The 26,029-nt window shown below is 55.7% G+C and overlaps 1 protein-coding gene across 1 annotated transcript in view; it reads right to left on the bottom strand.

Annotated features, from left to right (window-relative positions):
• LOC137360070 (FH1/FH2 domain-containing protein 3-like) overlaps nt 1-26,029 on the bottom strand; it is a 67,621-nt gene that overhangs the window by 8,610 nt on the left and 32,982 nt on the right. Inside the window, exons 3-7 of the mRNA XM_068025663.1 lie at nt 21,324-21,506; nt 18,347-18,466; nt 7,281-7,442; nt 5,284-5,474; nt 3,834-4,008 (exon numbers count right to left, since the gene is read on the bottom strand). Of these exons, the coding sequence (XP_067881764.1) occupies nt 3,834-4,008; nt 5,284-5,474; nt 7,281-7,442; nt 18,347-18,466; nt 21,324-21,506 (831 nt within the window). The remainder of the gene's footprint in view (nt 1-3,833; nt 4,009-5,283; nt 5,475-7,280; nt 7,443-18,346; nt 18,467-21,323; nt 21,507-26,029) is intronic.

Genomic DNA, 26,029 nt, shown 5'->3' with positions numbered 1-26,029 from the left:
ATAACCTCCCTGCTCTTATATTCTATGCCTTGGCTAATAAAGGCAAGTATCCCATATGCCTTCCTAACCACCTTATCTACCAGTGTTGCTGCCTTCACTGATTTAAGGACAAGTGCACCAAGGTCCCTCTGACCCTCTGTACTTCCTAAGGTCCTACCATCCATTGTATATTCCTTGCCTTGTTAGTCCTCCCAAAATACATCACCTCACACTTGTCAGGATTAAATTCCATTTGCCACTGCTCCACCCATCTTACCAGCCCATCTATATCGTCCTGTAATCTAAGGCTTTCCTCCTCACTATTTACGACACCACCAATTTTCGTGTCATCTGTGAAGTTACTGATCATACCTCCTATATTCACGTCTAAATCATTAATGTACACTACAAACAGCAAGGGTCCCAGCACCAATCCCTGTGATACACCACTGGTCACAGGCTTCCACTCGCAAAAACAACCCTCGGCCATCACCCTCTGCCTCCTGCCACGAAGCCAATTTTGGATCCAATTTGCCAAATTGCCCTGGATCCCATGGGCTCTTACCTTCTTAACCAATCTCCCATGCGGGACCTTATCAAAAGCCTTACTGAAGTCCATGTCGACTACATCAACTGCTTTACCCTCATCTACACATCTAGTCACCTCCTCGAAAAATTCAATCAAGTTAGTTAGACACGATCTCCTCCTGACAAAGCCATGCTGACTATCTCTGATTAATCCCTGCCTCTCCAAGTGGAGATTAATTCTTTCCCTCAGAATTTTTTCTAATAGTTTCTCAACCACTGATGTTAGACTCACTGGCCTGTAATTACCTGGTTTATCCCTGCTACCCTTGTCTGCCTCTCTATCTCTCTGCCTCTGCCTCTCCATCTCTCTCCGCCTCTCCATCTCTCTCCGCCTCTCTCCGCCTCTCTCCGCCTCTCTCCGCCTCTCTCCGCCTCTCCCCGTCTCTCCCCGTCTCTCTCCGCCTCTCCCCGTCTCTCTCCGCCTCTCTCCGCCTCTCCCCGCCTCTCCCCGCCTCTCCCCGCCTCTCTCCGCCTCTCTCCGCCTCTCTCCGCCTCTCTCCGCCTCTCTCCGCCTCTCTCCGCCTCTCTCCGCCTCTCTCCGCCTCTCTCCGCCTCTCTCCGCCTCTCCCCGCCTCTCTCCGCCTCTCCCCGCCTCTCTCCGCCTCTCCCCGCCTCTCTCCGTCTCTCCCCGCCTCTCCGTCTCTCCCCGCCTCTCCGTCTCTCCCCGCCTCTCCGTCTCTCCCCGCCTCTCCGTCTCCCCCCGCCTCTCCGTCTCCCCCCGCCTCTCCGTCTCCCCCCGCCTCTCCGTCTCCCCCCGCCTCTCCGTCTCCCCCCGCCTCTCCGTCTCCCCCCGCCTCTCCGTCTCCCCCCGCCTCTCCGTCTCCCCCCGCCTCTCCGTCTCCCCCCGCCTCTCCGTCTCCCCCCGCCTCTCCGTCTCCCCCCGCCTCTCCGTCTCCCCCCGCCTCTCCGTCTCCCCCCGCCTCTCCGTCTCCCCCCGCCTCTCCGTCTCCCCCCGCCTCTCCGTCTCCCCCCGCCTCTCCGTCTCCCCCCGCCTCTCCGTCTCCCCCCGCCTCTCCGTCTCCCCCCGCCTCTCCGTCTCCCCCCGCCTCTCCGTCTCCCCCCGCCTCTCCGTCTCCCCCCGCCTCTCCGTCTCCCCCCGCCTCTCCGTCTCCCCCCGCCTCTCCGTCTCCCCCCGCCTCTCCGTCTCCCCCCGCCTCTCCGTCTCCCCCCGCCTCTCCGTCTCTCCCCGCCTCTCCGTCTCTCCCCGCCTCTCCATCACTCTCTCTCCATCTCTCTCTGCCTCTCCATCTCTCTCTGCCTCTCCATCTCTCTCTGCCTCTCCATCTCTCTCTGCCTCTCCATCTCTCTCTGCCTCTCCCCGCCTCTCCCCGACTCTCCCCGCCTCTCCCCGCCTCTCCCCGCCTCTCCATCTCTCCCCGCCTCTCCATCTCTCCCCGCCTCTCCATCTCTCCCCGCCTCTCTCTGCCTCTCCATCTCTCTATCTCTCTCTGCCTCTCCATCTCTCTATCTCTCTCTGCCTCTCCATCTCTCTATCTCTCTCTGCCTCTCCATCTCTCTGCCTCTCCATCTCTCTGCCTCTCCATCTCTCTCTGCCTCTCCATCTCTCTCTGCCTCTCCATCTCTCTCTGCCTCTCCATCTCTCTCTGCCTCTCCATCTCTCTCTGCCTCTCCATCTCTCCCTGCCTCTCCCCGCCTCTCCATCTCTCTGCCTCTCTCTGCCTCTCTGCCTCTCTCTGCCTCTCTGCCTCTCTCTGCCTCTCTGCCTCTCTCTGCCTCTCCATCTCTCTGCCTCTCCATCTCTCTGCCTCTCTCTGCCCCTCTCTGCCCCTCTCTGCCTCTCTCTGCCTCTCTGCCTCTCTCTGCCTCTCTCTGCCTCTCTCTGCCTCTCTCTGCCTCTCTCTGCCTCTCCATCTCTCTCTGCCTCTCCACCTCTCTCTGCCTCTCCACCTCTCTCTGCCTCTCCACCTCTCTCTGCCTCTCCACCTCTCTCTGCCCCTCTCTGCCTCTCTATCTCTCTATCTCTCTCTGCCTCTCCATCTCTCTATCTCTGCCTCTCCATCTCTCTATCTCTGCCTCTCCATCTCTCTATCTCTGCCTCTCCATCTCTCTATCTCTGCCTCTCCATCTCTCTATCTCTGCCTCTCCATCTCTCTATCTCTGCCTCTCCATCTCTCTATCTCTGCCTCTCCATCTCTGCCTCTCCATCTCTCCATCTCTGCCTCTCCATCTCTCCATCTCTGCCTCTCCATCTCTCCATCTCTGCCTCTCTGCCTCTCCATCTCTCTCTGCCTCTCCATCTCTCTCTGCCTCTCCATCTCTCTCTGCCTCTCCATCTCTCCATCTCTGCCTCCATCTCTCCATCTCTGCCTCTCCATCTCTCCATCTCTGCCTCTCCATCTCTCCATCTCTGCCTCTCCATCTCTCCATCTCTGCCTCTCTGCCTCTCCATCTCTCTCTGCCTCTCCATCTCTCTCTGCCTCTCCATCTCTCTCTGCCTCTCCATCTCTCTCTGCCTCTCCATCTCTCTCTGCCTCTCCATCTCTCTCTGCCTCTCCATCTCTCTCTGCCTCTCCATCTCTCTCTGCCTCTCCATCTCTCTCTGCCTCTCCATCTCTCTCTGCCTCTCCATCTCTCTATCTCTCTATCCGCCTCTCTATCTCTCTCTGCCTCTCTATCTCTCTCTGCCTCTCTATCTCTCTCTGCCTCTCTATCTCTCTCTGCCTCTCTCCATCTCTCTCTCTCCATCTCTCGCTCTCCGCCTCTCGCTCTCTCTCTCTCCATCTCTCTCTCTCTCTCTATCTCTCTCTCTCCCCCTATCTCTCTCTCTATCTCTCTCTCTCCCCCTATCTCTCTCTCTATCTCTCTCTCTCCCCCTATCTCTCTCTCTATCTCTCTCTCTCTCCCCCTATCTCTCTCTCTATCTCTCTCTCTCTCCCCCTATCTCTCTCTCTCTATCTCTCTCTCCCCCTATCTCTCTCTCTCTCTATCTCTCTCTCCCCCTATCTCTCTCTCTCTCTATCTCTCTCTCCCCCTATCTCTCTCTCTCCCCCTATCTCTATCCCTCTCCATCTCTCTCTCTCCCCCTATCTCTATCCCTCTCCATCTCTCCCTGCCTCTCCATCTCTCTCTGCCCCTCCATCTGTCTCTCTGCCCCTCCATCTGTCTCTCTGCCCCTCCATCTCTCTCTCTGCCCCTCCATCTGTCTCTCTGCCTCTCCATCTGTCTCTCTGCCTGTCTCTCTCTCTCTCTCCACTACGCCCTCTGACACACATTCTTCCTCCCCCCCCACACACACTGTGACAAACCTCTTGCTGCAGTCTCTCCTTCTCCCTCTCCTGCCTCTCCTTCTGCTGCAGGAGCAGGGCCCGGGTCGTGCGATACTCCAGGGCGAAGTCACTGATGAGCTTACAGAACTTGCCGACCGTCATCTTCCGAACGCTGGAGCTCGGGTAGCCGAAGTACAGGAGGAAAGAGTGGAACCTGCAATGGAAGGAGAGGGGGCGGCATGGGACCCACTTTACTGACTCAATGACCTTTCACCGCGTCCCCATCCTTCCCCACACAGAATCAGACCCAGACCCGGGCAGAGGGCGACGAAGGTCTCCTCTCTCTCAGTAGGGGGGAGGCGGTTGTTTTGCGGTGGGGGGGGGGGGGCAGAGAGGGGCGGAAACTACTCACAAGCTCAGAAGGCAACTCGGGCAGAGGGAGGCCCATTCGGTTCAGCGAAATCCATCATCCGTCCCCGTACTAATGTCAGCTTACTCATGCCTCGGAGGCGCACGGTTATGGGCTCAGTTCCCACTCAAGGACTTGAGGCCCCAGTGCAGGACCGAGGGAGCGCTGCACTGTCGGAGGTGCCGTCTTTCAGATGGGACGTTAAAACTGAGGCTCCGTCTGCCCTGTCGGGCGATATCAAAGATCCCACTGTTTGGGAGAGGGGGGGGGTGGGGGTGAAGAGGGTGTGGGGGGGGTGGGGGAAGTAAGGCCCTGGCGAGTAGGCGTGTGAGGTTCGGGGGGAAGGGAGAACCACGGAGTTGTAGGTTTGGCCGGCGGGGGGTCCTCCATGGGCCACAGATTGCCCAGGAGGGAGGGAAACCCCTCCCTCGATCCCACAGGAAGGGAGCCTCATTTTACGAGGCGCCCTCGTCGCGTGGCGGAGGCAACCCTCCCTCGCTACTTATGAGATCCTGGTGGCAGCAGGAAGAGGCTTGGCAACGGGCCCTCTGACCCCACCTCGGGGTGGGGGGGGGGGGGAGGGGGGACCCACAAAATCCTGTCTAGGCCCAACACTCCTGCTGCTGAGGGAGAGCTGCAGGGACTTTTGGAGGAGAGGTTAAAACCGAGCGCCTCACCAGCCCTCACAGGGGGAGGGGAAAGATCCCACGGCCACTATTGGAGGAGGGGGCAGGGGGGCGGCGGGTGTTCCCCCTCGGCGCCCTGTGACCAATATCTCTCCCTCAGCCAGTTCCGCCAAATACCTGGTCACTGATCACATTGCTGTCTGTGGGATCTTGCTGTGCGGAAGTAGGCTGCTGCTTTTCCTACCTCACAACAGCGACCCCACCTCAGAAGTACTTCATCGGGCTGCAAAGCGCTTGGAAAAAAAAAAAGTAGGCTTGAAAACACTTCAAAATCCGACAGGCCTTTGAAATTGGTCGCCAATTCAAGTAGGCCTCAGCCTACCGGGGAGTCGGCCTCCAAGGCTCAACATCCCAAAAGGGGATGAGGAGGGGACATGAACTGTCACGCGCCTACCTGTTCCTTATCCGCCTCTGGACTGCTTTCAGGATGATGATCCGCTGGACACACTCGTGCAGGAAGGCTGGAGTCTTGCTTTTGAAGACCGGACTGCCGTCTCTCTTGGCGATGGCCTTCAGGTGGTCCCATGCTGCCTTGCAGTTGTGCTCCAGTTGTGTCAGTTCGGTCTGGAGTTGGGTGAAGTCAACCTGAGATGGCAGAGAGGGCAAAGGTTAACCCCCCCCCCCCCCCGCCGGGGAGGGGGGGGTCTCTCAGCATGTGGCGTGACATGGTGTGGCTTGATGGGTAGAGGGTCAGAGAAAGAGAGGGCAAAGGTTAACCCCCTACGATGCCAAAGTGTAACACGTAGAGGAACATGGAGTCGGCCGTGTTGAGGGAGGGAGATATAGGAAAGAGAGAGAGAGGGTCTCACAGTGTGTGGCATGATGTGATGGGCAGAAGGAGAAGAGAAAGAGGGAGGAGAGACAGAAAAAGAGTGAGGGAAGGCGTAGATGGCAGAGGCAGAGACAACAACAACAAAGTGGATTTATCCAGTGTCCCAAGATGTTTCACAGGAGCGATTATCAAACATAATTTGACATAAGAAGATATTAGGTCAGGTGACCAAAAGCTCGGTCAAGGTCGTCGGTTTTAAAGGAACGTCTTAAAGGAGGAGAGAGTGGGGTGCAGAGAGGCGGAGAGGTTCAGGGAGGGAATTCCAGAGCTCGGGGCCCAGGCAGCTGAAGGCACAGCCGCCAATGGTGGAGCGATTAAAATCGGGGGACGCTCGAGAGGCCGGAATTGGAGGAGGGCTCGGAGATCTCGGAGGGTCGTGAGGCTGGAGGAGGTTACAGAGATAGGGAGGGAGGCGAGGCCACGGAGGGAGTTGAAAACAGGGATGAGAATTTTAAAATCGAGGCGGTGCTTAGCGAGAGAGAGAGACAGAGAGAAAAAAGACAGAGAGAGAGGGAACGAGACAGGGAGACAGAAGTAGAGAGAGAGATAGTGAGAGAGGGGAGAAAGAGAGAGAGAGAGAGAGAGAGAGAGCCAGGGCTGGATTTTGTGTAGGAGGTGGGGGAGAAGGGGGGGAAACCCCGCCGGAGCAATCTTCCGGTATTTTTCAAAGTTTCAGGAGGTGAAATCCCGGAACCCCTTAAAGGCGGGAATCCCGCCTCCAAGAACTGCCAGCCAATCAGAGGGTACTGCAGAGGCCTCGGACCCAGGCCCTGTGGTGGATCCCCGGATGGAAGGCAGTTGAGGCGGGGTCTCCAGAGCCTGTCCGGGAGGCCCCAGCAAGAGTAGGTGTGGTGTGGTGGTGGTCTTGCAGCCCACTTGGGGGAGAGGTGCTCCCAGGGGGTGAATTGGTTCCGGGTGGGGGGTCCTTCATGTGCCACAAATTGCCCGTGGAGGAGGGACACCGCCCCCCCCTCCCCTTTCAAGGGAGGGAGGGCGCCTCGTTTTACAAGGCATCCTCCCCATGAGGCAGAGGGACACCCCCCTCCCCCCTGCCGGGAGGAGGTCCCATAACTGGCCGTTACATTGTCGATCGTTGTATAAAAAACCCCATCTGCTTCACCGATGTCCTTTAGAGAAGGAAATCTGCTGTCCTTACCCGGTCTGGCCTACATGTGACTCGAGGCCCACAGCAATGTGGTTGACTCTGAACTGCCCTCTGAAATGGCCCAGCGAGCCACTCAGTTGTCGAGGGCAGTTAGGGACGGGCGACAAATGCCGGTCTTGCCAGTGACGCCCACGACCCACAAACGAATAACCAAAAAAAAAAAAGGCCACTCAACGGCCTCAATTGGCCTCTGGGCGGGAAGGCCGCAGTCGGCCTATCCCGCCCCGTAAAATCCCGGCCCACGGAGCGGGAAGGAGGCAGAAAGGGAATGAGAAGCGGGGAGAGGCGAATAGAGAGTTAACTTGACGTAAGGCGGACCTAGAACAACGAGACAGACGGGCGATAGACGGATCAAGGAAGTGAGGGTGGCCGAGGGAGAGACGACGAGGTTTACCTTGGCCGACTGAGTGACGGCTGTGATCTCCGAGTACAGGTCAGTGGTGTCAGGGAAGCTCTGCATGATAATGGAGCAGGCGTGGTGGAGCAGAGGCCGCTTGTGAACCGTGTCCTTCACCCCCGGCACTTTCTCGAGGTAGCTCAGCTCAAACCCCTTCGCCTGCAGCAGGGACGAAGAAAACAACAGCCTGGGCAAAGGGAAACAGTCCGAGAGGTTCAGACGCCGACAGCGTGGGCTGGGTCAGTCCCAATCCCTCCTCCGGCTGCAGGATACACTCCAGGCCTCAAGCCTGCAAACCAGGCTCGAGGTTAGGGTCATGTCAAGGTTATGGTACTGGGCGCATAATCCACAGGCCGAGAGGACTCGTCCAGCAAACTGGATTACTGATCCCGAGGTCTGTATTACTGATCCCGAGGCCAGGAATACTGATCCCGAGGTCTGTATTACTGATCCCGAGGCCAGGAATACTGATCCTCAGATGAGGATCACTGATCCCGAGGCCAGGGTTAACTGATCCCGAGGCCAGGATCACTGACCCTGTGACCGGGAATACTGATCCCGAGGCCAGGAATACTGATCCCGAGGCCAGGATCACTGATCCCGAGGCCAGGAATACTGATCCCGAGGCCGGATCACTGATTCCGAGGCCAGGAATACTGATCCCGAGGCCAGGATTAATGATCCTGAGAACATAAATTGAAATCACCATGCAGCAGACTGAAAATTGAAATTGTAATTAATTATCTCGGAAATAGATATCCTGATGCAGAAAAATGTTATCATGAAGTTGTTGGCGCATGGAAAAATCAAGTTGGTGTCCCGAGAGGGAAAGGAAACCAACCGCCCTTTGTCTGGTCCGAGAAGTGACTCCAGTCCCAGACCAATCCCATTTTCTTTTCTAACCCCGAGCTGTACCTGTCCTGGGAGTGTTTGATGGGGACAGTGTCGAGGGAGCTTTACTCTGTCTCTAACCCCTGTTTTTTTTTTTTTTAAATTTTTTTTTGTAGAGTGAACTTTACTCTGTATCTAACGCCCGTTTTTTTTTAAGGTGGCCTTTATACCCCAGGCCCCTTTTATATTTTTCACATCGAGGGGGCCTTTATTCCTCAGGCCCCCCTTTATGTACATATTTACAGTTTTAAAATAACTTTATTAAAACCAGATAAATCAACAAAAAACTCAAATTAAAATGCCATTCTCGGCGTCGACGATGCACTCCAGTCCCTGCGGTGCCCACCGGTCGCGGAAGGCCTCAAGCGCACCGGCGGACACCGCGTGCTCCTTCTCCAGGGACACCCGGGCGCGAACGTAACCGCGGAAGAGGGGCAGGCAATCGGGGAGGACGGACCCCCCGACGGCCCGCAACCTGGACCTGTGAATTGCCACCTTGGCCAGGCCCAGGAGCAGACCGACGAGGAGATCCTCCTCCCGGCCCAAGCCCCTCCGCACCGGGTGCCCAAAGATCAGGAGCGTGGGACTGAAGTGCAGCCAGAATTTGAGGAGCAGCCCCATCAGGTACTCAAAGAGGGGCTGCAACCTCGCACACTCCGTGTAAACGTGGAACACGGACTCGTCCAGGCCGCAGAAAGTACAGCTGGCCTGGGAGTCCGTGAACCTACTTAAAAGCCTATTGCACGGGACTGCTCTGTGCAGCACCCTCCACCCCAGGTCCCCGATGTAAAGGGGGAAGACTCCCGCGTAGAGAGACCTCCATCGGGGTTTCCCCTCGCCGCCAGATGGCAACGCGGACCGCCAGGGCGTGTCCGGCCGGCTGACGAGGGCGAGGAAGTGGAGAGTGTGCAGGAGCAGCCCGTACAGGAAACCCCTCTGCGCCGATTGGAATGGCACGGAGGGCATTTCCGAGAGGCGGCTCGGGTTGTGCGGGACCGGCTCCCGAGGAGGGTTTCGGGGCCTGGGTCAGATGAGCAGTTCCGGCCGAGCGGGGGTCAGCTCGGCCGGGATCGCTCCGCACTCCCGAGCCCCCTCGCCACCCGCAGTGAGGGGCGTCCCGGGGGTTTCGGCTACTCCTCCGCCCGCCGGACCGTCCCCGGAGTCGGCCGCCCGGACAGCCGAGGCGCTCTCCTCTGCCGGCGGGGGAGCACCCTGACTGGAGGCGACCATGTTCCAGACTCGGAAAAGATCCCGGTAAAAGACAGGCAACTCCCTCAGAGAGGCGCAGCTAACGGACTCCACCGGGAGCTGTGTGTCGTCTTGAAGGCAGTGACACTGGCGGAAAAAATACGTCGCCAGCGCACACCATCTGGGAGGACGCACCTCCCTGCACCTCAGGGCCCTGTGTTATTTCTGTGGAGGGGTGCCTTCTCCTCTTTTTCCCACTGGGGAGCGGAGGCTCAGAGACCTCCATGTCATCAGAGGCCTCCGCCTCCACACCCTTTTTTTCCTTTTTAGTCACCCTGGGCCTGAGCCCAGCCCTGGGACAGGTGGATTCCATGGGAATGGGCTTTGGGCTGAGCTCAGGCTCGGGTTGAGTCAAAGTGTCCAGGGGACGCGCCTCATGATGTTTCTTTTTTCCCCGCGTCTTCCTTCCGCTCGGACGAACGCTCCCCTCCCCGCCCGAGGCTGTGAAAACCACAGCCCCCGGAACCGACTGAGCGGTGTCTATTGGATGTGTTGGGGGAGTGGGAGGAGGTACTGTGGAACCACCTTGGGCCGCCGAGGTGGAGCTGGCGGCCGGGAGGTTGGGGCAGTTCTTACGAACATGCCCCACCCCCTTGCAGACGTGGCACCGCGCCCCGTCCGAGGTCCAAAAGACGCGGTAGGCCGTCCCCTGGAACTCTATACTGAAGTGGCCCTCCAAGACCGCCTCCCGCGCCAACTGCATGAATAGCTGGCGGCGGAAGGAGTAGACATGTCGGAGGCTGTGCTCCCGAAGACCGAGCGTGACCGGGGTGATCCCTGACCTCACCTCCCCCAGATGGTGTAGGTGGGGGAGGAGGAGCTCATCAGGAATGAAGGGTGGGACGTTCGACAAGGTTACCCGATGTGCAGTGGCCCCCAGAGGGTCCACTGGCAGGAAAATCCCACCCACTGTGAGCCCCGTACTTAGGGCGAGGGACACAGCCCGCTCGGTCTTCAGGAAGAACACAGCCTTCCCATACATCTTTGAGGCTGCATCAATGGCCGAGGGGCTGACAACCACGGCCATTGCCTTAACACAAGCGTCAATAGTCATATTAGGATGGGTGTAACTCTTCTCCCCATGCTTTGATAAGATTTTAAATGGTGACGGGGCCACAGGAGCAGCTGTCGCAGCTGCTGCAGCATAGGAGGGCCCTGCCACCGGAGAGGACTGAGAAGTCATGGGGTAGAAGAGTTACAGGCACTTTGTTGAGAGCAAAAAAAAAGAAAAGAGCAAATACAATAAATCAAAAATGTAACACTTAAAGGATGTAGCACAGGGGAAGAGGCTGAGGGAGAGGAAGGCCAAGAGGAATCAGTCTTTGTTAGTATTGCACAAGTCTTGTAGCTGGTCTTCCAGTTGGGAGGGTGGGGTGGGGTGATGTCTTCACCTGGGTCAGCTGTAAGCTGCCCAGGCACACGCCTCCTTCGATGTTCAGATAATAAGTCTCTTCACCTGGGCAGCTCCAGCTGTCCCAGGCTTAGTAGTTGGGGTGGGGAGGGAGCTCCCTATCCAAAGATGTTAAACACAGGAGCTCCCTATTGAACAATACAGCCCCACCCAAGGTCTTCAGGTCTCTTCTTTCCCCCACCCCCAACAATCAATGAAAAAGACTTCAGGATAAAACAAACTCACAAAAAGAGCTTCCAGTTCTTTGCCTTCCTTCCTTTGTTGAAATTTGGAAAAAACTTTTGTTTCAGTTTGAGTCTCCCTCTTGCAGCAGTCACACAGCCTGCAGCCTCCAACCTCTGCACTCAGCCACAGTCAGCTGCACCTCGTTGATGTACTCAGGATCCCAAATCAGAGAGCAGCCAATCCCCGTTTTTTTTTTTGTTTGATGGGGGACAGTGTAGAGGGAGCTTTACTCTGTATCTAACCCCCCGTTTTTTTTTTTTTTGTTTTTTTTTCCACAAGGTGACCTTTATACCCCAGGCCCCTTTTATATTTTTCACATCGAGGGGGCCTTTATCCCTCAGGCCCCCTTTATGTACATATTTACAGTTTTAAAATAACTTTATTAAAACAGATAAATAAACAAAAAACTCAAATTAAAATGCCATTCTCGGCGTCGACGATGCACTCCAGTCCCTGCGGTGCCCACCGGTCGCGGAAGGCCTCAAGCGTACCGGCGGACACCGCATGCTCCTTTTCCAGGGACACCCGGGCGCGAACGTAACCGCGGAAGAGGGGCAGGCAATCGGGGAGGACGGAACCCTCGACGGCCCGCAACCTGGACCTGTGAATTGCCACCTTGGCCAGGCCCAGGAGCAGACCGACGAGGAGATCCTCCTCCCGGCCCGAGCCTCTCCGCACCGGGTGCCCAAAGATCAGGAGCGTGGGACTGAAGTGCAGCCAGAATTTGAGGAGCAGCCCCTTCAGATACTCAAATAGGGGCTGCAACCTCGCACACTCCGTATAAATGTGGAACACGGACTCGTCCAGGCCGCAGAAAGTACAGCTGGCCTGGGAGTCCGTGAACCTACTTAAAAGCCTATTGCACGGGACTGCTCTGTGCAGCACCCTCCACCCCAGGTCCCCGATGTAAAGGGGGAGGACTCCCGCGTAGAGAGACCTCCATCGGGGTTTCCCCTCGCCGCCAGATGGCAACGCGGACCGCCAGGGCGTGTCCGGCCGGCTGACGAGGGCGAGGAAGTGGAGAGTGTGCAGGAGCAGCCCGTACAGGAAACCCCTCCGCGCCGATTGGAATGGCACGGAGGGCATTCCCGAGAGGCGGCTCGGGTTGTGCGGGACCGGCTCCCGAGGAGGGTTTCGGGGCCTGGGTCCGATGAGCAGTTCCGGCCCAGCGGGGGTCAGCTCGGCCGGGATCGCTCCGCACTCCCGAGCCCCCTCGCCACCCGCAGTGAGGGGCGTCCCGGGGGTTTCGGCTACTCCTCCGCCCGCCGGACCGTCCCCGGAGTCGGCCGCCCGGACAGCCGAGGCGCTCTCCTCCGCCGGCGGGGGAGCGCCCTGACTGGAGGCGACCATGTTCCAGACTCGGAAAAGATCCCGGTAAAAGACAGGCAACTCCCTCAGAGAGGCGCGGCTAACGGACTCCACCGGGAGCTGCGTGTCGTCTTGAAGGCAGTGACACTGGCGGAAAAAATACGTCGCCAGCGCACACCATCTGGGAGGACGCTCGACGTACAGGTATCTCTGCAGGGTCCGAAGGCGGAGAGTCGCAGCCTGGGTGCGGACGCACACCAGCGACTGACCGCCCTCCTCGATCGGGAGACTCAGGACCGCGGCAGAGACCCAGTGTTTCCTCTTGCCCCAGAAGAAATCGACGAGTTTCTTCTGGATCTTGGTGGCAAATACAGGGGGCGGGGCCAAAGTGACCAACCGGTACCACAGCATGGAGGCCACCAGTTGGTTTATGACCAACGCTCGGCCCCTGTAGGAAAGCACTCGGAGCAGTCCTGTCCAGCGCCCCAGCCGAGCGGTGACTTTCGCCTCCAACTCCTGCCAGTTTGCCGGCCAGGCTTCCTCAGCGGGGCTAAGGTGGACTCCCAGATAGAGGAGGTGCGTGGTGCTCCACGCAAAAGGTGTCATCTCCTCCGGCAGGGAGTCCACCCGCCACTGACCAACCAGGAGTCCGGAACATTTCTCCCAATTGATCCTCGCGGAGGACGCGGCAGAAAAGGTCTGCTGGCAGTCGCGCATCCTCCGCAAGTCAACGGGATCTGTGATTGCGAGGAGCACGTCGTCGGCGTAAGCCGAGAGGACGACCCGCATGGCCGGCTCGCGCAGAGCCAATCCCGTCAACCTCCTGCGAAGCAGGCACAGGAAGGGCTCCACACAGATGGTATACAATTGGCCGGACATGGGGCATCCCTGACGCACTCCTCTCCCAAATCGAAGGGGCGCCGTCAAGGACCCGTTAACTTTGACTAGACACTCTGCGGCGGCGTATAAAAGTCGGACCCGGGCCACGAAATGCGGCCCGAGTCCGAAAGCGCGCAGAGTCCCGAAAAGGTAATCGTGATCCACCCTGTCGAACGCCTTCTCCTGATCGAGGGAGAGAAAGGCGACCGACTGACCAGTCCTCTGGGAAAGATGGATCAGGTCCCGGACCAGGTGGATGTTGTCCTGGATGGACCGGCCCGGGACCGTGTAGGACTGGTCGGGGTGGATCATGTGGGCCAGCACGGAGCCCAGGCGGGTAGACATAGCCCGGGCAAAGATCTTATAATCCGTGCTGAGGAGGGAGACCGGACGCCAGTTTTTAAGCAGGCGGAGATCGCCCCTCTTCGGCAGCAGGACGATGACCGCCCTGCGCCACGAGAGGGGCATCTCCCCGGTCGCCAGGCTTTCCCCCAGGACCCGCGCGTAATCGTCCCCCAGGACGTCCCAGAACACCCTGAGGAACTCCACGGTCAACCCATCCAGCCCTGGGGATTTGCCCCTCGAGAGCTGGTGGAGGGCGCCAGTCAGCTCCGCCAACGTGAGCGGAGCCTCCAATCCGTCGGCGCCCTCCGGGCTGACCTGCGGCAGGTCCTCCCACAAAACTCTGCGCGCATCCTCGCTGGACGGATCCGGAGAGAACAACGCACTGTAATACGTCCGGACCAGGAGGCCCATTCCCTCCGGATCCGTGATGGAGGATCCGTCGTCGGCCAGCAGCTCGACGAGCTGCTTACGGACCCCCCGCCATTTTTCCAGCGAGTAGAAGAAGGGTGAGGCGCGGTCCAAATCTTCCAGGTTCTGGATCCGCGACCTCACGTACGCGCCTCGGGACCCTATGAGCTGCAGGTTCCTCAGCGCGCCCTTCTTCTCTTTGTACGCCTGCCACAGGGCCGGGTCCGCGACGGCATGACCGAGGCGGGATTCCAAGTCGAGCACCTCCCTCTCAAGGCGCCCGACTTCGGCTTCACGCCTCTTGGTCGACCCCTTCGCGTACTCCTGACAGAAGACGCGGATGTGAGTCTTGCCCACATCCCACCATAGCCTCAAGGAGGGGAAGCCCCCCTGCTTCCTTCTCCAGTCGGCCCAGAATCGACAGAACGAGTCCCGAAATCGCACGTCCTCCAGCAGCCGGTTGTTAAAGTGCCAGTACGCGGACCCCGCCCGCGTGCGGAGCGGAGTGAACTCCGCCCACACCAGGCGGTGGTCCGAGCACGGCACCAGCCGCATGGAGGCCGCCGAGACGCGGGAGACGTACGCCTGCGAAATGTAGAGGCGGTCGATTCGCGACCCCCCTCCTCCAGACCTCCACGTGAAGGCGCTGGAGTCGGGATGGAGATTCCGCCAGACGTCCACCAAGTTAAGGGAGCTGATCAGTCCCCTCAACTTCTCCACCGACGCTTGGCCGCGCTGGGGACCGGAGCGATCCCCCACCTCGAGGGTGCAGTTAAAATCCCCCCCGAGGATGATGCACTCGCCGCTATCGATGGAGCTCAAGAGAGCGGACACTTCTTCAAAGAAGCGCGCTTGCAAAGCGCCGGGCCTGGGCGCGTACACGTTCACAAAGTGGAGCGGCACGCTACCCAGGCGAACGGCGAGGTGGAGCAAGCGGCCCGGCACTAGCTCCTTGACCCCCAAGATCTCCGGCTGAAAAGTCGGGGCCAACAAGATAGCCACCCCACTAGAAATAGGGGTGAGGTGACTCATGTAGACCCCACCCTGCCACTCCAGGAGCCAGGTGGCTTCGTCTCCCGGAACGGTGTGGGTTTCCTGCAGAAAGCTCACCGCGTATCTCCCTTCCCTAAGGACTGAGAGATTGTGAAATCTGCGGTGAGCCCCTCTGCTGCCGTTGATGTTGAGGCTGGCTATGGTTATCTTCATGTCAAAGGTACGTAAAACCCGTCACCAACAGCTCACTGTGAGGAGGGAGTGGAAGTGCACCTGGCCCTCCACTCCCCCAGCAACCCATTGAGGAACACATTAAAACGGCGCCTCTCAACCAGTTTCACGTCCGCGCGCTTGCCCGCTATCTTAAGGGCGGCACGGACGGACTGGATGATCAGCGCCAGATTCGACCAACGGTCGAGGGCCAGCTGAACTTTATTGCGGCAACCTCTGCAAGCCGCGAGGAAATCCCGGAGTTCCGCCGTGGGGATGAGAGGAGATTCGGTGGGAGGCACGAGGGACTCCACCACCTCACTGGCGATGGAATCAAGATCATCCTCCGTGCCCCGCACCGAATCCCCATCCTCCTCCGGGTCGTCACCGCCAGCGGCCGACACACCCACCACACACTGTGGGGCGGACGTCCCGGCCGCGCCAGCTGGTCCCGCCTCCGTCACGATCCCACCCCCAGGATCGATGGCGGAGGAGTCCTCTCTGGGTTCTATTGTGAAACTGGAGCCTGTAGGCACCAGCGGTTCAGGACCCCCCTCCACCTCCATCCCCAGGCCAATGACTGGTCCAGGGGAGACAGAAGTTCCGGACTCCGGGAAACCAGCCGGAGCCGAGACTGGAGGCGGCGAGAGGAGGCCATCTCCCGCTCCGCCAGCACCCACAGGCCCAGCAGATGGGGCAGCATTCTCAGTTATAACTGGGTCGGGTGTCTCCTGGTTGGTGGTGGACTCCGGCTGGGAGGCCCAGCCCTCTGGGGCCTCGCCCTCCCCTTCATTCAGGACACCCGACCCAGTAGCAGTGGCGGAATGGGCGGTTTCCCCAGGCTCCCCCACCACAAGCAGGGCCCCACTTACTCCTTCAGGAGGGGCCTCACGTACCGGGGCCATCCCCTCCCCTCCATCCTGAGGAATAGGGAGCACCTGCCCGGACTTTGCAGCCTTGGTGGTGGCGGTAGGGGGCACCTGAGGACCAGAAACAGGAGGCAGCTCCCCTCCAACAGATGGGCCCTGCACCTCAGGGCCCTGTGTTATTTCTGTGGAGGGGTGCCTTCTCCTCTTTTTCGCACTTGGGCGCGGAGACTCAGAGACCTCCATGTCATCAGAGGCCTCCGCCTCCGCACCCTTTTTTCCTTTTTTCGTCACCCTGGGCCTGAGCCCAGCCCTGGGACAGGTGGATTCCATGGGAATGGGCTTTGGGCTGAGCTCAGGCTCGGGTTGAGTCAAAGTGTCCAGGGGACGCGCCTCACGATGTTTCTTTTTTCCCCGCGTCTTCCTTCCGCTCGGACGGACGCTCCCCTCCCCGCCAGAGGCTGTGAAAACCACAGCCTCCGGAACCGACTGAGCGGTGTCTGTTGGATGTGCGAGGGGAGTGGGAGGAGGTGCTGTGGAACCACTCTGGGCCGCCGAGGTGGAGCTGGCGGCCGGGAGGTTGGGGCAGTTCTTCCGAACATGCCCCACCCCCTTGCAGACGTGGCACCGCGCCCCGTCCGAGGTCCAAAAGACGCGGTAGGCCGTCCCCTGGAACTCCACATTAAATTGGCCCTCCGTGTCCTCCTCCCGCGCCAGCTGCATAAATAACTGGCGGCGGAAGGAGTAGACATGTTGGAGGCTGTGCTCCCGAAGACCAAGCCGGACTGGGGTGATCCCCGACCTCACCTCCCCCAGATGGTGCAGGTGGGGGAGGAGGAGCTCACTGGGAATGAAGGGTGGGACGTTGGACAACATTATCCGATGCGCAGTGGCCCCCAGAGGGTCCACTGGCAGGAAGGTCCCCCCCACAGTGAGCCCTTTACTCAGGGCCAGGGACACCGCCCGCTCGGTCTTCAAAAAGAACACAGCCTTCCCATACATCTTTGAGGCCGCAACAATGGCCGAGGGGCCGACAACCACGGCCATTGCCTTAACGCAGGCCTCAATAGACATGTTGGGGTGGGGATAGCTCTTCACCCCATGGCTGCATGTCAATAATTTAAAGGGTGACGGGGCCACGTGGGCAGCCACAGAAGCTGCAGCTGCGTAGGTAGTAGAGGGCCCCGCCACCGGTGATGAAGGGCTTGCCATGGGTCCAAGAGCTAAACCCACCCCAAATTGTGGACTTGCACACTAAATAACAGATTCACAGAAAAATTTGAAAAGACAAACAAACAAACAACAGGTTAGTGGAGAGGCTGAGGTAATAGAGGAGAGGCAAAGGCAGGCTGGAAGGGATGACTTGCTTTCTGGAGGTGGTGCTCACAGTACACTTAAAACAGTCTTTGAAGTTGGTCTTCCGGTCTTCTGGTTGGGGGAGTCGTCTTCACCTGGGTCAGCTGAAGCTGCCCAGGCACTATCTATCCCCTTCCGTTTGTTTAGCTGGGCAGCTTCAGCTGACCCAGGCTTGGCAATTGGGGTGGGGAGGGAGCTTCCCTGTGTGCTTTTGCAGCAGCACAGACTCCTGTTGAATTGGCAGCCCCACCCCTTGTTGTTCCAGCCACTTGTTCCTCCCCCAACAGTCCAAAGTAAATTACTGGTGTTCAGCACCCACCTCCAGACAAAGCCTTGTTTCCAACAAAAAAAGAATGTCACTTTCTTCTCTTTTAAAGGTGATTGTTGTTGGAGTTTTCCTCTGCTTGTTTGTAGAAGCTCTCCCTTGCTCAGTGTAGCTCCTCTCTCCACCTCTGCAACCTCCAACTGCCACCAGCACTGTCAGCTGCACCTCGTTGATGCACTCAGGCTCCCAAATCAGTGGGCAGCCAATCCCAGTGCTGTACCTGTCCTGGGAGTGTTTGACGGAGACAGTGTAGAGGGAGCTTTACTCTGTATCTAACCCCCGTACTGTACCTGTCCTGGGAGTGTTTGATGGAGACAGTGTAGAGGGAGCTTTACTCTGTATCTAACCCCCGTACTGTACCTGTCCTGGGAGTGTTTGATGGGGACAGTGTAGAGGGAGCTTTACTCTGTATCTAACCCTGTGCTGTACCTGTCCTGGGAAAACCAGCTGGGACTGTCGTGACCTCAGGGACATTGCTGAGCACAAAATTCAAATTAATATTCACTGGCAAAGCAGAATCATGAGCTAGCACACGTCCTGTTTTCACGCGACAAACAGGAAGAGGACCGTGACGGCAGATAAGTCAATGTTCTCTTACATTTACGCCATTCAGGAAGTTCCCAATAGCCAGCAGCGTTGCTAAGATACAGTGGAAGGTCCTGTTGCCGGCCAGTTGTTCCATCGCCAGCTTCAGGTTAAACAGGGGCACCGCAATGTCCTAAAAACCGATGGACAGAACATTAGAACAGGGCACATAGGAATAGCTCTGATATAACCCACAACCCTCACTGTAACACTCTCTGATATATCCCACACCCCTCACTGTAACACTCTCTGATATATCCCACACCCCTCACTGTAACACTCTCTGATATATCCCACACCCCTCACTGTAACACTCTCTGATATAACCTACACCCCTCACTGTAACACTCTCTGATATAACCCACACCCCTCACTGTAACACTCTCTGATATATCCCACACCCCTCACTGTAACACTCTCTGATATATACCACACCCCTCACTGTAACACTCTCTGATATATCCCACACCCCTCACTGTAACACTCTCTGATATATCCCACACCCCTCACTCTAATAATCTCTGATATATCCCACACCCCCACTGTAACACTCTCTGATATATCCCACACCCCTCACTGTAACAGTCTCTGATATATCCCACACCCCCACTGTAACACTCTCTGATATATCCCACACCCCTCACTGTAACAGTCTCTGATATATCCCACACCCCCACTGTAACACTCTCTGATATATCCCACACCCCTCACTGTAACAGTCTCTGATATATCCCACACCCCCACTGTAACACTCTCTGATATATCCCACACCCCTCACTGTAACACTCTCTGATATATCTCACACCCCTCACTGTAACACTCTCTGATATATCCCACACCCCCACTGTAACACTCTCTGATATATCCCACACCCCTCACTGTAACACTCTCTGATATATCCCACACCCCTCACTGTAACACTCTCTGATATATCCCACACCCCTCACTGTAACACTCTCTGATATATCCCACATCCCTCACTGTAACACTCTCTGATATATCTCACACCCCTCACTGTAACACTCTCTGATATATCCCACACCCCCACTGTAACACTCTCTGATATATCCCACACCCCTCACTGTAACACACTCTGATATATCCCACATCCCTCACTGTAACACTCTCTGATATATCCCACACACCTCACTGTAACACTCTCTGATATATCCCACACCCCTCACTGTAACACTCTCTGATATATCCCACATCCCTCACTGTAACACTCTCTGATATACCCCACACCCCTCACTGTAACACTCTCTGATATATCCCACACCCCTCACTGTAACACTCTCTGATATAACCCACACCCCTCACTGTAACACTCTCTGATATATCCCACACCCCTCACTGTAACACTCTCTGATATATCCCACATCCCTCACTGTAACACTCTCTGATATATCCCACACCCCTCACTGTAACACTCTCTGATATATCCCACACCCCTCACTGTAACACTCTCTGATATAACCCACACCCCTCACTGTAACACTCTCTGATATATCCCACACCCCTCACTGTAACACTCTCTGATATAACCCACACCCCTCACTGTAACACTCTCTGATATATCCCACACCCCTCAATGTAACACTCTCTGATATATCCCACACCCCTCACTGTAACACTCTCTGATATATCCCACATCCCTCACTGTAACACTCTCTGATATATCCCACACCCCTCACTGTAACACTCTCTGATATAACCCACACCCCTCACTGTAACACTCTCTGACATATCCCACACCCCTCACTGTAACACTCTCTGATATATCCCACATCCCTCACTGTAACACTCTCTGACATATCCCACACCCCTCACTGTAACACTCTCTGATATATCCCACATCCCTCACTGTAACACTCTCTGATATATCCCACACCCCTCAATGTAACACTCTCTGACATATCCCACATCCCTCACTGTAACACTCTCTGATATAACCCACACCCCTCACTGTAACACTCTCTGACATATCCCACACCCCTCACTGTAACACTCTCTGATATAACCCACACCCCTCACTGTAACACTCTCTGATATAACCCACACCCCTCACTGTAACACTCTCTGACATATCCCACACCCCTCACTGTAACACTCTCTGTATATCCCACACCCCTCACTGTAACACTCTCTGATAACCCACACCCCTCACTGTAACACTGTCTGACATATCCCACACCCCTCACTGTAACACTCTCTGATATATCCCATACCCCTCACTGTAACACTCTCTGACATATCCCACACCCCTCACTGTAACACTCTCTGATATATCCCATACCCCTCACTGTAACACTCTCTGACATATCCCACACCCCTCACTGTAACACTCTCTGATACATCCCACACCCCTCACTGTCACACTCTCTGATATATACCACATCCCTCACTGTAACACTCTCTGATATATCCCACATCCCTCACTGTAACACTCTCTGATATATCCCACACCCCTCACTGTAACACTCTCTGATATATCCCACACCCCTCACTGTAACACTCTCTGATAACCCACACCCCTCACTGTAACACTCTCTGACATATCCCACACCCCTCACTGTAACACTCTCTGACATATCCCACACCCCTCACTGTCACACTCTCTGATATATCCCACATCCCTCACTGTAACACTCTCTGATATATCTCACACCCCTCACTGTAACACTCTCTGATAACCCACACCCCTCACTGTAACACTCTCTGATATATCCCACATCCCTCACTGTAACACTCTCTGATAACCCACACCCCTCACTGTAACACTCTCTGACATATCCCACACCCCTCACTGTAACACTCTCTGATACATCCCACACCCCTCACTGTCACACTCTCTGATATATCCCACACCCCTCACTGTAACACTCTCTGATATATCCCACACCCCTCACTGTAACACTCCGTGCTCTCACTCTCCATCCCTCAGCTCTCCCGCCACCATCACACCGTTTGAAGCTCTGTGTCGACCCCACCTTTTCCATTGTTTCATACTCCATCTTGAACGACCAGAGCTGCAGTCTTGCAGGTAGCTCATTGACGGAGGCCAGTGTTAGAAGGAACTGCTCAGCTGGGCCTAGGGGCAGGTGTGGGCTGGCTTGCTGGGTGTTGCGGATCTTCGCAAGCTCCTTCTCCGTGGGGAGCATTGTGAGCAGTCTCTGCAGGCACAAGGGAGGATCCCGTGGGTTAATGATTCCTGGACTGTCCTTCATTCACTCGGTGCTGGAGGCGCATTTAGTGCACAGCATCTAATCTGCACACACTTGCACACTTGCACACCAACACACACTGACACACACCTGCACACCAACACACACTGACACACACCTACACACCAACGCACACTGACACACACACTCGGTATCACACTTACACACCTACACTCCAACACACACTGACACACACACTCAGTAACACACTTACACATCTACACACCAACACACACTCAGTAACACAATTAAACACCAACACACACTGACAGACACACTCATTAACACACTTACACATCTACACACCAACACACATTGACACACACACTCAGTAACACACTTACACAACAACACACACTTGGTAACACACTTGCACACCAACACACACTCAGTAACACACTTACACACCTGCACAGCAACATACACACTCAGTAACACACTTACACACCTACACAGCAACACACACTGACACACACACTCAGTAACACACATCTACACACCAGCACCCACTGATACACTTACACGCCAGCACACACTGACATACCCACTCATTAACACTCACCTAAACAGCAACCCACACTGACACACACACACACATGCTCACTAACACACACTTACATACCAGCACAGACTGACACACAAACTCACTAACACACACTTACACACCAACACACCTACACACACTGACACATACACTCACTAACACACACCTACACACACTCACTAACACACACACACCTGCACACCAACACACACTGACACACACTCGCTAACAGACACCTACACACCAACACACACACTCACTAACACACACTTACACACCAACACACACTGGCATACGCACTCACTAACACACACTTACAAACCAACACACACTGACACACACACTGACACACACACTTACACACCAACACACATTGACACACATGCTCAATAACACACACTTGCACACCAACTCACACTGACACACACACACACTTACTTACTTACATATCTACACACCAACACACACACAATCACTAACACACACTTACACAGCTACACACCAACACACACTGACACACACGCTCAGTAACATACTTACACACTGATACCCCAACACACACTGACTCACACAGTCACTAAAACACACCTGTACACCAACACCCACTGACACACACAATCACTAACACACTTACACACCTGAACACCAGCACCCACTGACACACATACTCACACACTTACACACCCACACACACTGACAGACCCACTCACGAACACACACTTACACACCAACCCACACTGACACACACACTCACTAGCACACAGTTACACACCAACACACACTGACACACGCACTCACTAAAACACACCTACACAACAGCACACACTGACACACACATTCACCAACACACCTACACACCCAGCACACACACTTCGTAACACACTTACACACCAACACACACACTCACGAACACACACCTACACACCAACACACACAATCACTAACACACCTACACACACTGACACACACGCTCAGTAACACACTGACACACCTACACACCAACACACACACACACACACACACCTACACACCAACCCACATCGACACACACAATCACGAACACACTTTTTTTTATTCATTCATGGGAAGTGGGCATCGCTGGCCAGGCCAGCATTTATTACCCATCCCTAATTGCCCTTGAGAAGGTGGTGGTGAGCTGCCTTCTTGAATCGCTGCAGTCCATGTGGGGTAGGTACACCCACAGTGCTGTTAGGAAGGGAGTTCCTAACAGTGAGTGACAGTGAAGGAACGGCGATATAGTTCCAAGTCAGAATGGTGTGTGACTTGGAGGGGAACTTGTAGGTGATGGTGTTCCCATGTATTTGCTGCCCTTGTCCTTCTAGTTGGTAGAGGTCGCGGGTTTGGAAGGTGCTGTCTAAGGAGCCTTAGTGCATTGCTGCAGTGCAACTAGTAGATGGTACACACTGCTGCCACTGTGCGTCGGTGGTGGAGGGAGTGAATGTTTGTAGATGGGGTGCCAATCAAGTGGGCTGCTTTGTCCTGGATGGTGTCGGGCTTCTTGAGTGTTGTTGGAGCTGCACCCATCCAGGCAAGTGGAGAGTATTCCATCACACTTCTGATTTGTGCCTTGTAGATGGTGGACAGGCTTTGGGGAGTCAGGAGGTGAGTTACTCGCCTCAGGATTCCTAGCCTCTGACCTGCTCTTGTAGCCACGGTATTGAGATGGCTACTCCAGTTCCGTTTCTGGTCAATGGTAATCTCCAGGATGTTGATAGTGGGGGATTCAGTGATTGTAATGCCGTTGAATGTCAAGGGGAGATGGTTAGATTCTCTCTTGTTGGAGATGGTCATTGCCTGACACTTGTGTGGCGTGAATGTTACTTGCCACTTATCAGCCCAAGCCTGGAAATTGTCCAGGTCTTGCTGCATTTCTACACGGACTGCTTCAGTATCTGAGGAGTCACGAATGGTGCTGAACATTGTGCAATCATCAGCGAACATCCCCACTTCAGACCTTATGATTGAAGGAAGGTCATTGATGAAGCAGCTGAAGATGGTTGGGCCTAGGACACTACCCTGAGGAACTCCTGCACTAATGTCCCGGAGCTCAGATGATTGACCTCCAACAACCACAACCATCTTCCTTTGCACTCGGTATGACTCCAGCCAACGGAGGGTTTTCCCCCTGATTCCCATTGACCTCAGTTTTGCTAGGGCTCCTTGATGCCATACTCTGTCAAATGCTGCCTTGATGTCAAGGGCAGTCACTCTCACCTCACCTCTTGAGTTCAGCTCTTTTGTCCATGTTTGGACCAAGGCTGTAATGAGGTCAGGAGCTGAGTAGCCCTGACGGAATCCATACTGAGCGTCACTGAGCAGGTTATTGCTAAGCAAGTGCCACTTGATGGCACTGTCAATGAGACCTTCCATCACTTTACTGATGATTGAGAGTAGGCTGATGGGGTGGTAACTGGCCGGGTTGGATTTGTCCTGCTTTTTGTGTACAGGACATACCTGGGCAATTTTCCACATTGCAGGGTAGATGCCAGTGTTGTAGCTGTACTGGAACAGCTTGGCTAGGGGCGCGGAAAGTTCTGGAGCACAGGTCTTCAGTACTATTGCTGGAATATTGTCAGGGCCCATAGCCTTTGCAGTATCCAGTGCCTTCAGTCGTTTCTTGATATCACGCGGAGTGAATCGAATTGGCTGAAGCCTGGCATCTGTGATGCTGGGGACTTCAGGAGGAGGCTGAGATGGATCATCAACTCGGCACTTCTGGCTGAAGATTGTTGCAAATGCTTCAGCCTTATCTTTCGCACTGATCTGCTGGGCTCCCCCATCATCGAGGATGGGGATATTTGTTGAGCCACCTCCTCCAGTTAGTTGTTTAATTGTCCACCACCATTCACGGCTGGATGTGGCAGGACTGCAGAGCTTAGATCTGATCCGTTGGTTATGGGATCGCTTAGCTCTGTCTATCACATGCTGCTTACGCAGTTTGGCACGCAGATAGTCCTGTGTTGTAGCTTCACCAGGTGTACCCCTCATTTTGAGGTATGTCTGGTGCTGCTCCTGGCATGGCCTCCTGCACTCTTCATTGAACCAGGGTTGGTCTCCTGGCTTGATGGTAATGGTAGAGTGGGGGATATGCCGGGCCATGAGGTTACAGATTGTGGCTGAGTACAATTCTGCTGCTGCTGATGGCCCACAGTGCCTCATGGATGCCCAGTTTTGCTTTGCTAGATCTGTTCGAAATCTATCCCATTAGCACGGTGATAGTGCCACACAACACGATGGACGGTATCCTCAATGTGAAGGCGGGACTTCGTCTCCACAAGGACTGTGCGGTGGTCACTCCTACCAATACAGTCATGGACAGAAGCATCTGCAGCAGGCAGATTGGTGAGGACAAGGTCAATTATGTTTTTCCCTCGTGTTGGTTCCCCCACCACCTGCCGCAGACCCAGTCTAGCAGCTATGTCCTTTAGGACTCGGCCAGCCCGGTCAGTAGTGGAGCTGCTGAGCCACTCTTGGAGATAGACATTGAAGTCCACCACCCAGAGTACATTCTGTGCCCTCGCCACCCTCAGGGCTTCCTCCAAGTGCTGTTCAACATGGAGGAGTACTGACTCATCAGCTGAGGGAGGGCAGTAGGTGGTAATCAGTAGGAGGTTACCTTGCCCATGTTTGACCTGATGCCATGAGACTTCATGGGGTACAGAGTCGATGTTGATGACTCCCAGGGCAACTCCCTCCCTACTGTATACCACTGTGCCACCACCTCTGCTGGGTCTGTCCTGCCAGTGGGACAGGACGTACCCGGGGATGGTGATGGCAGTGTCTGGGACATTGTCTGTAAGGTATGATTCTGTGAGTCTGACTATGTCAGGCTGTTGCATGACTAGTCTGTGGGACAGCTCTCCCAACTTTGACACAAGCCCCCAGATGTTAGTAAGGAGGACTTTGC

Source organism: Heterodontus francisci, unplaced genomic scaffold (assembly GCF_036365525.1).
Source record: "Heterodontus francisci isolate sHetFra1 unplaced genomic scaffold, sHetFra1.hap1 HAP1_SCAFFOLD_638, whole genome shotgun sequence".
Lineage (NCBI taxonomy): Eukaryota > Metazoa > Chordata > Chondrichthyes > Heterodontiformes > Heterodontidae > Heterodontus > Heterodontus francisci.
Note: the sequence above shows the minus strand (reverse complement) of the source record. Positions and strands in the feature narration are given on the sequence as shown.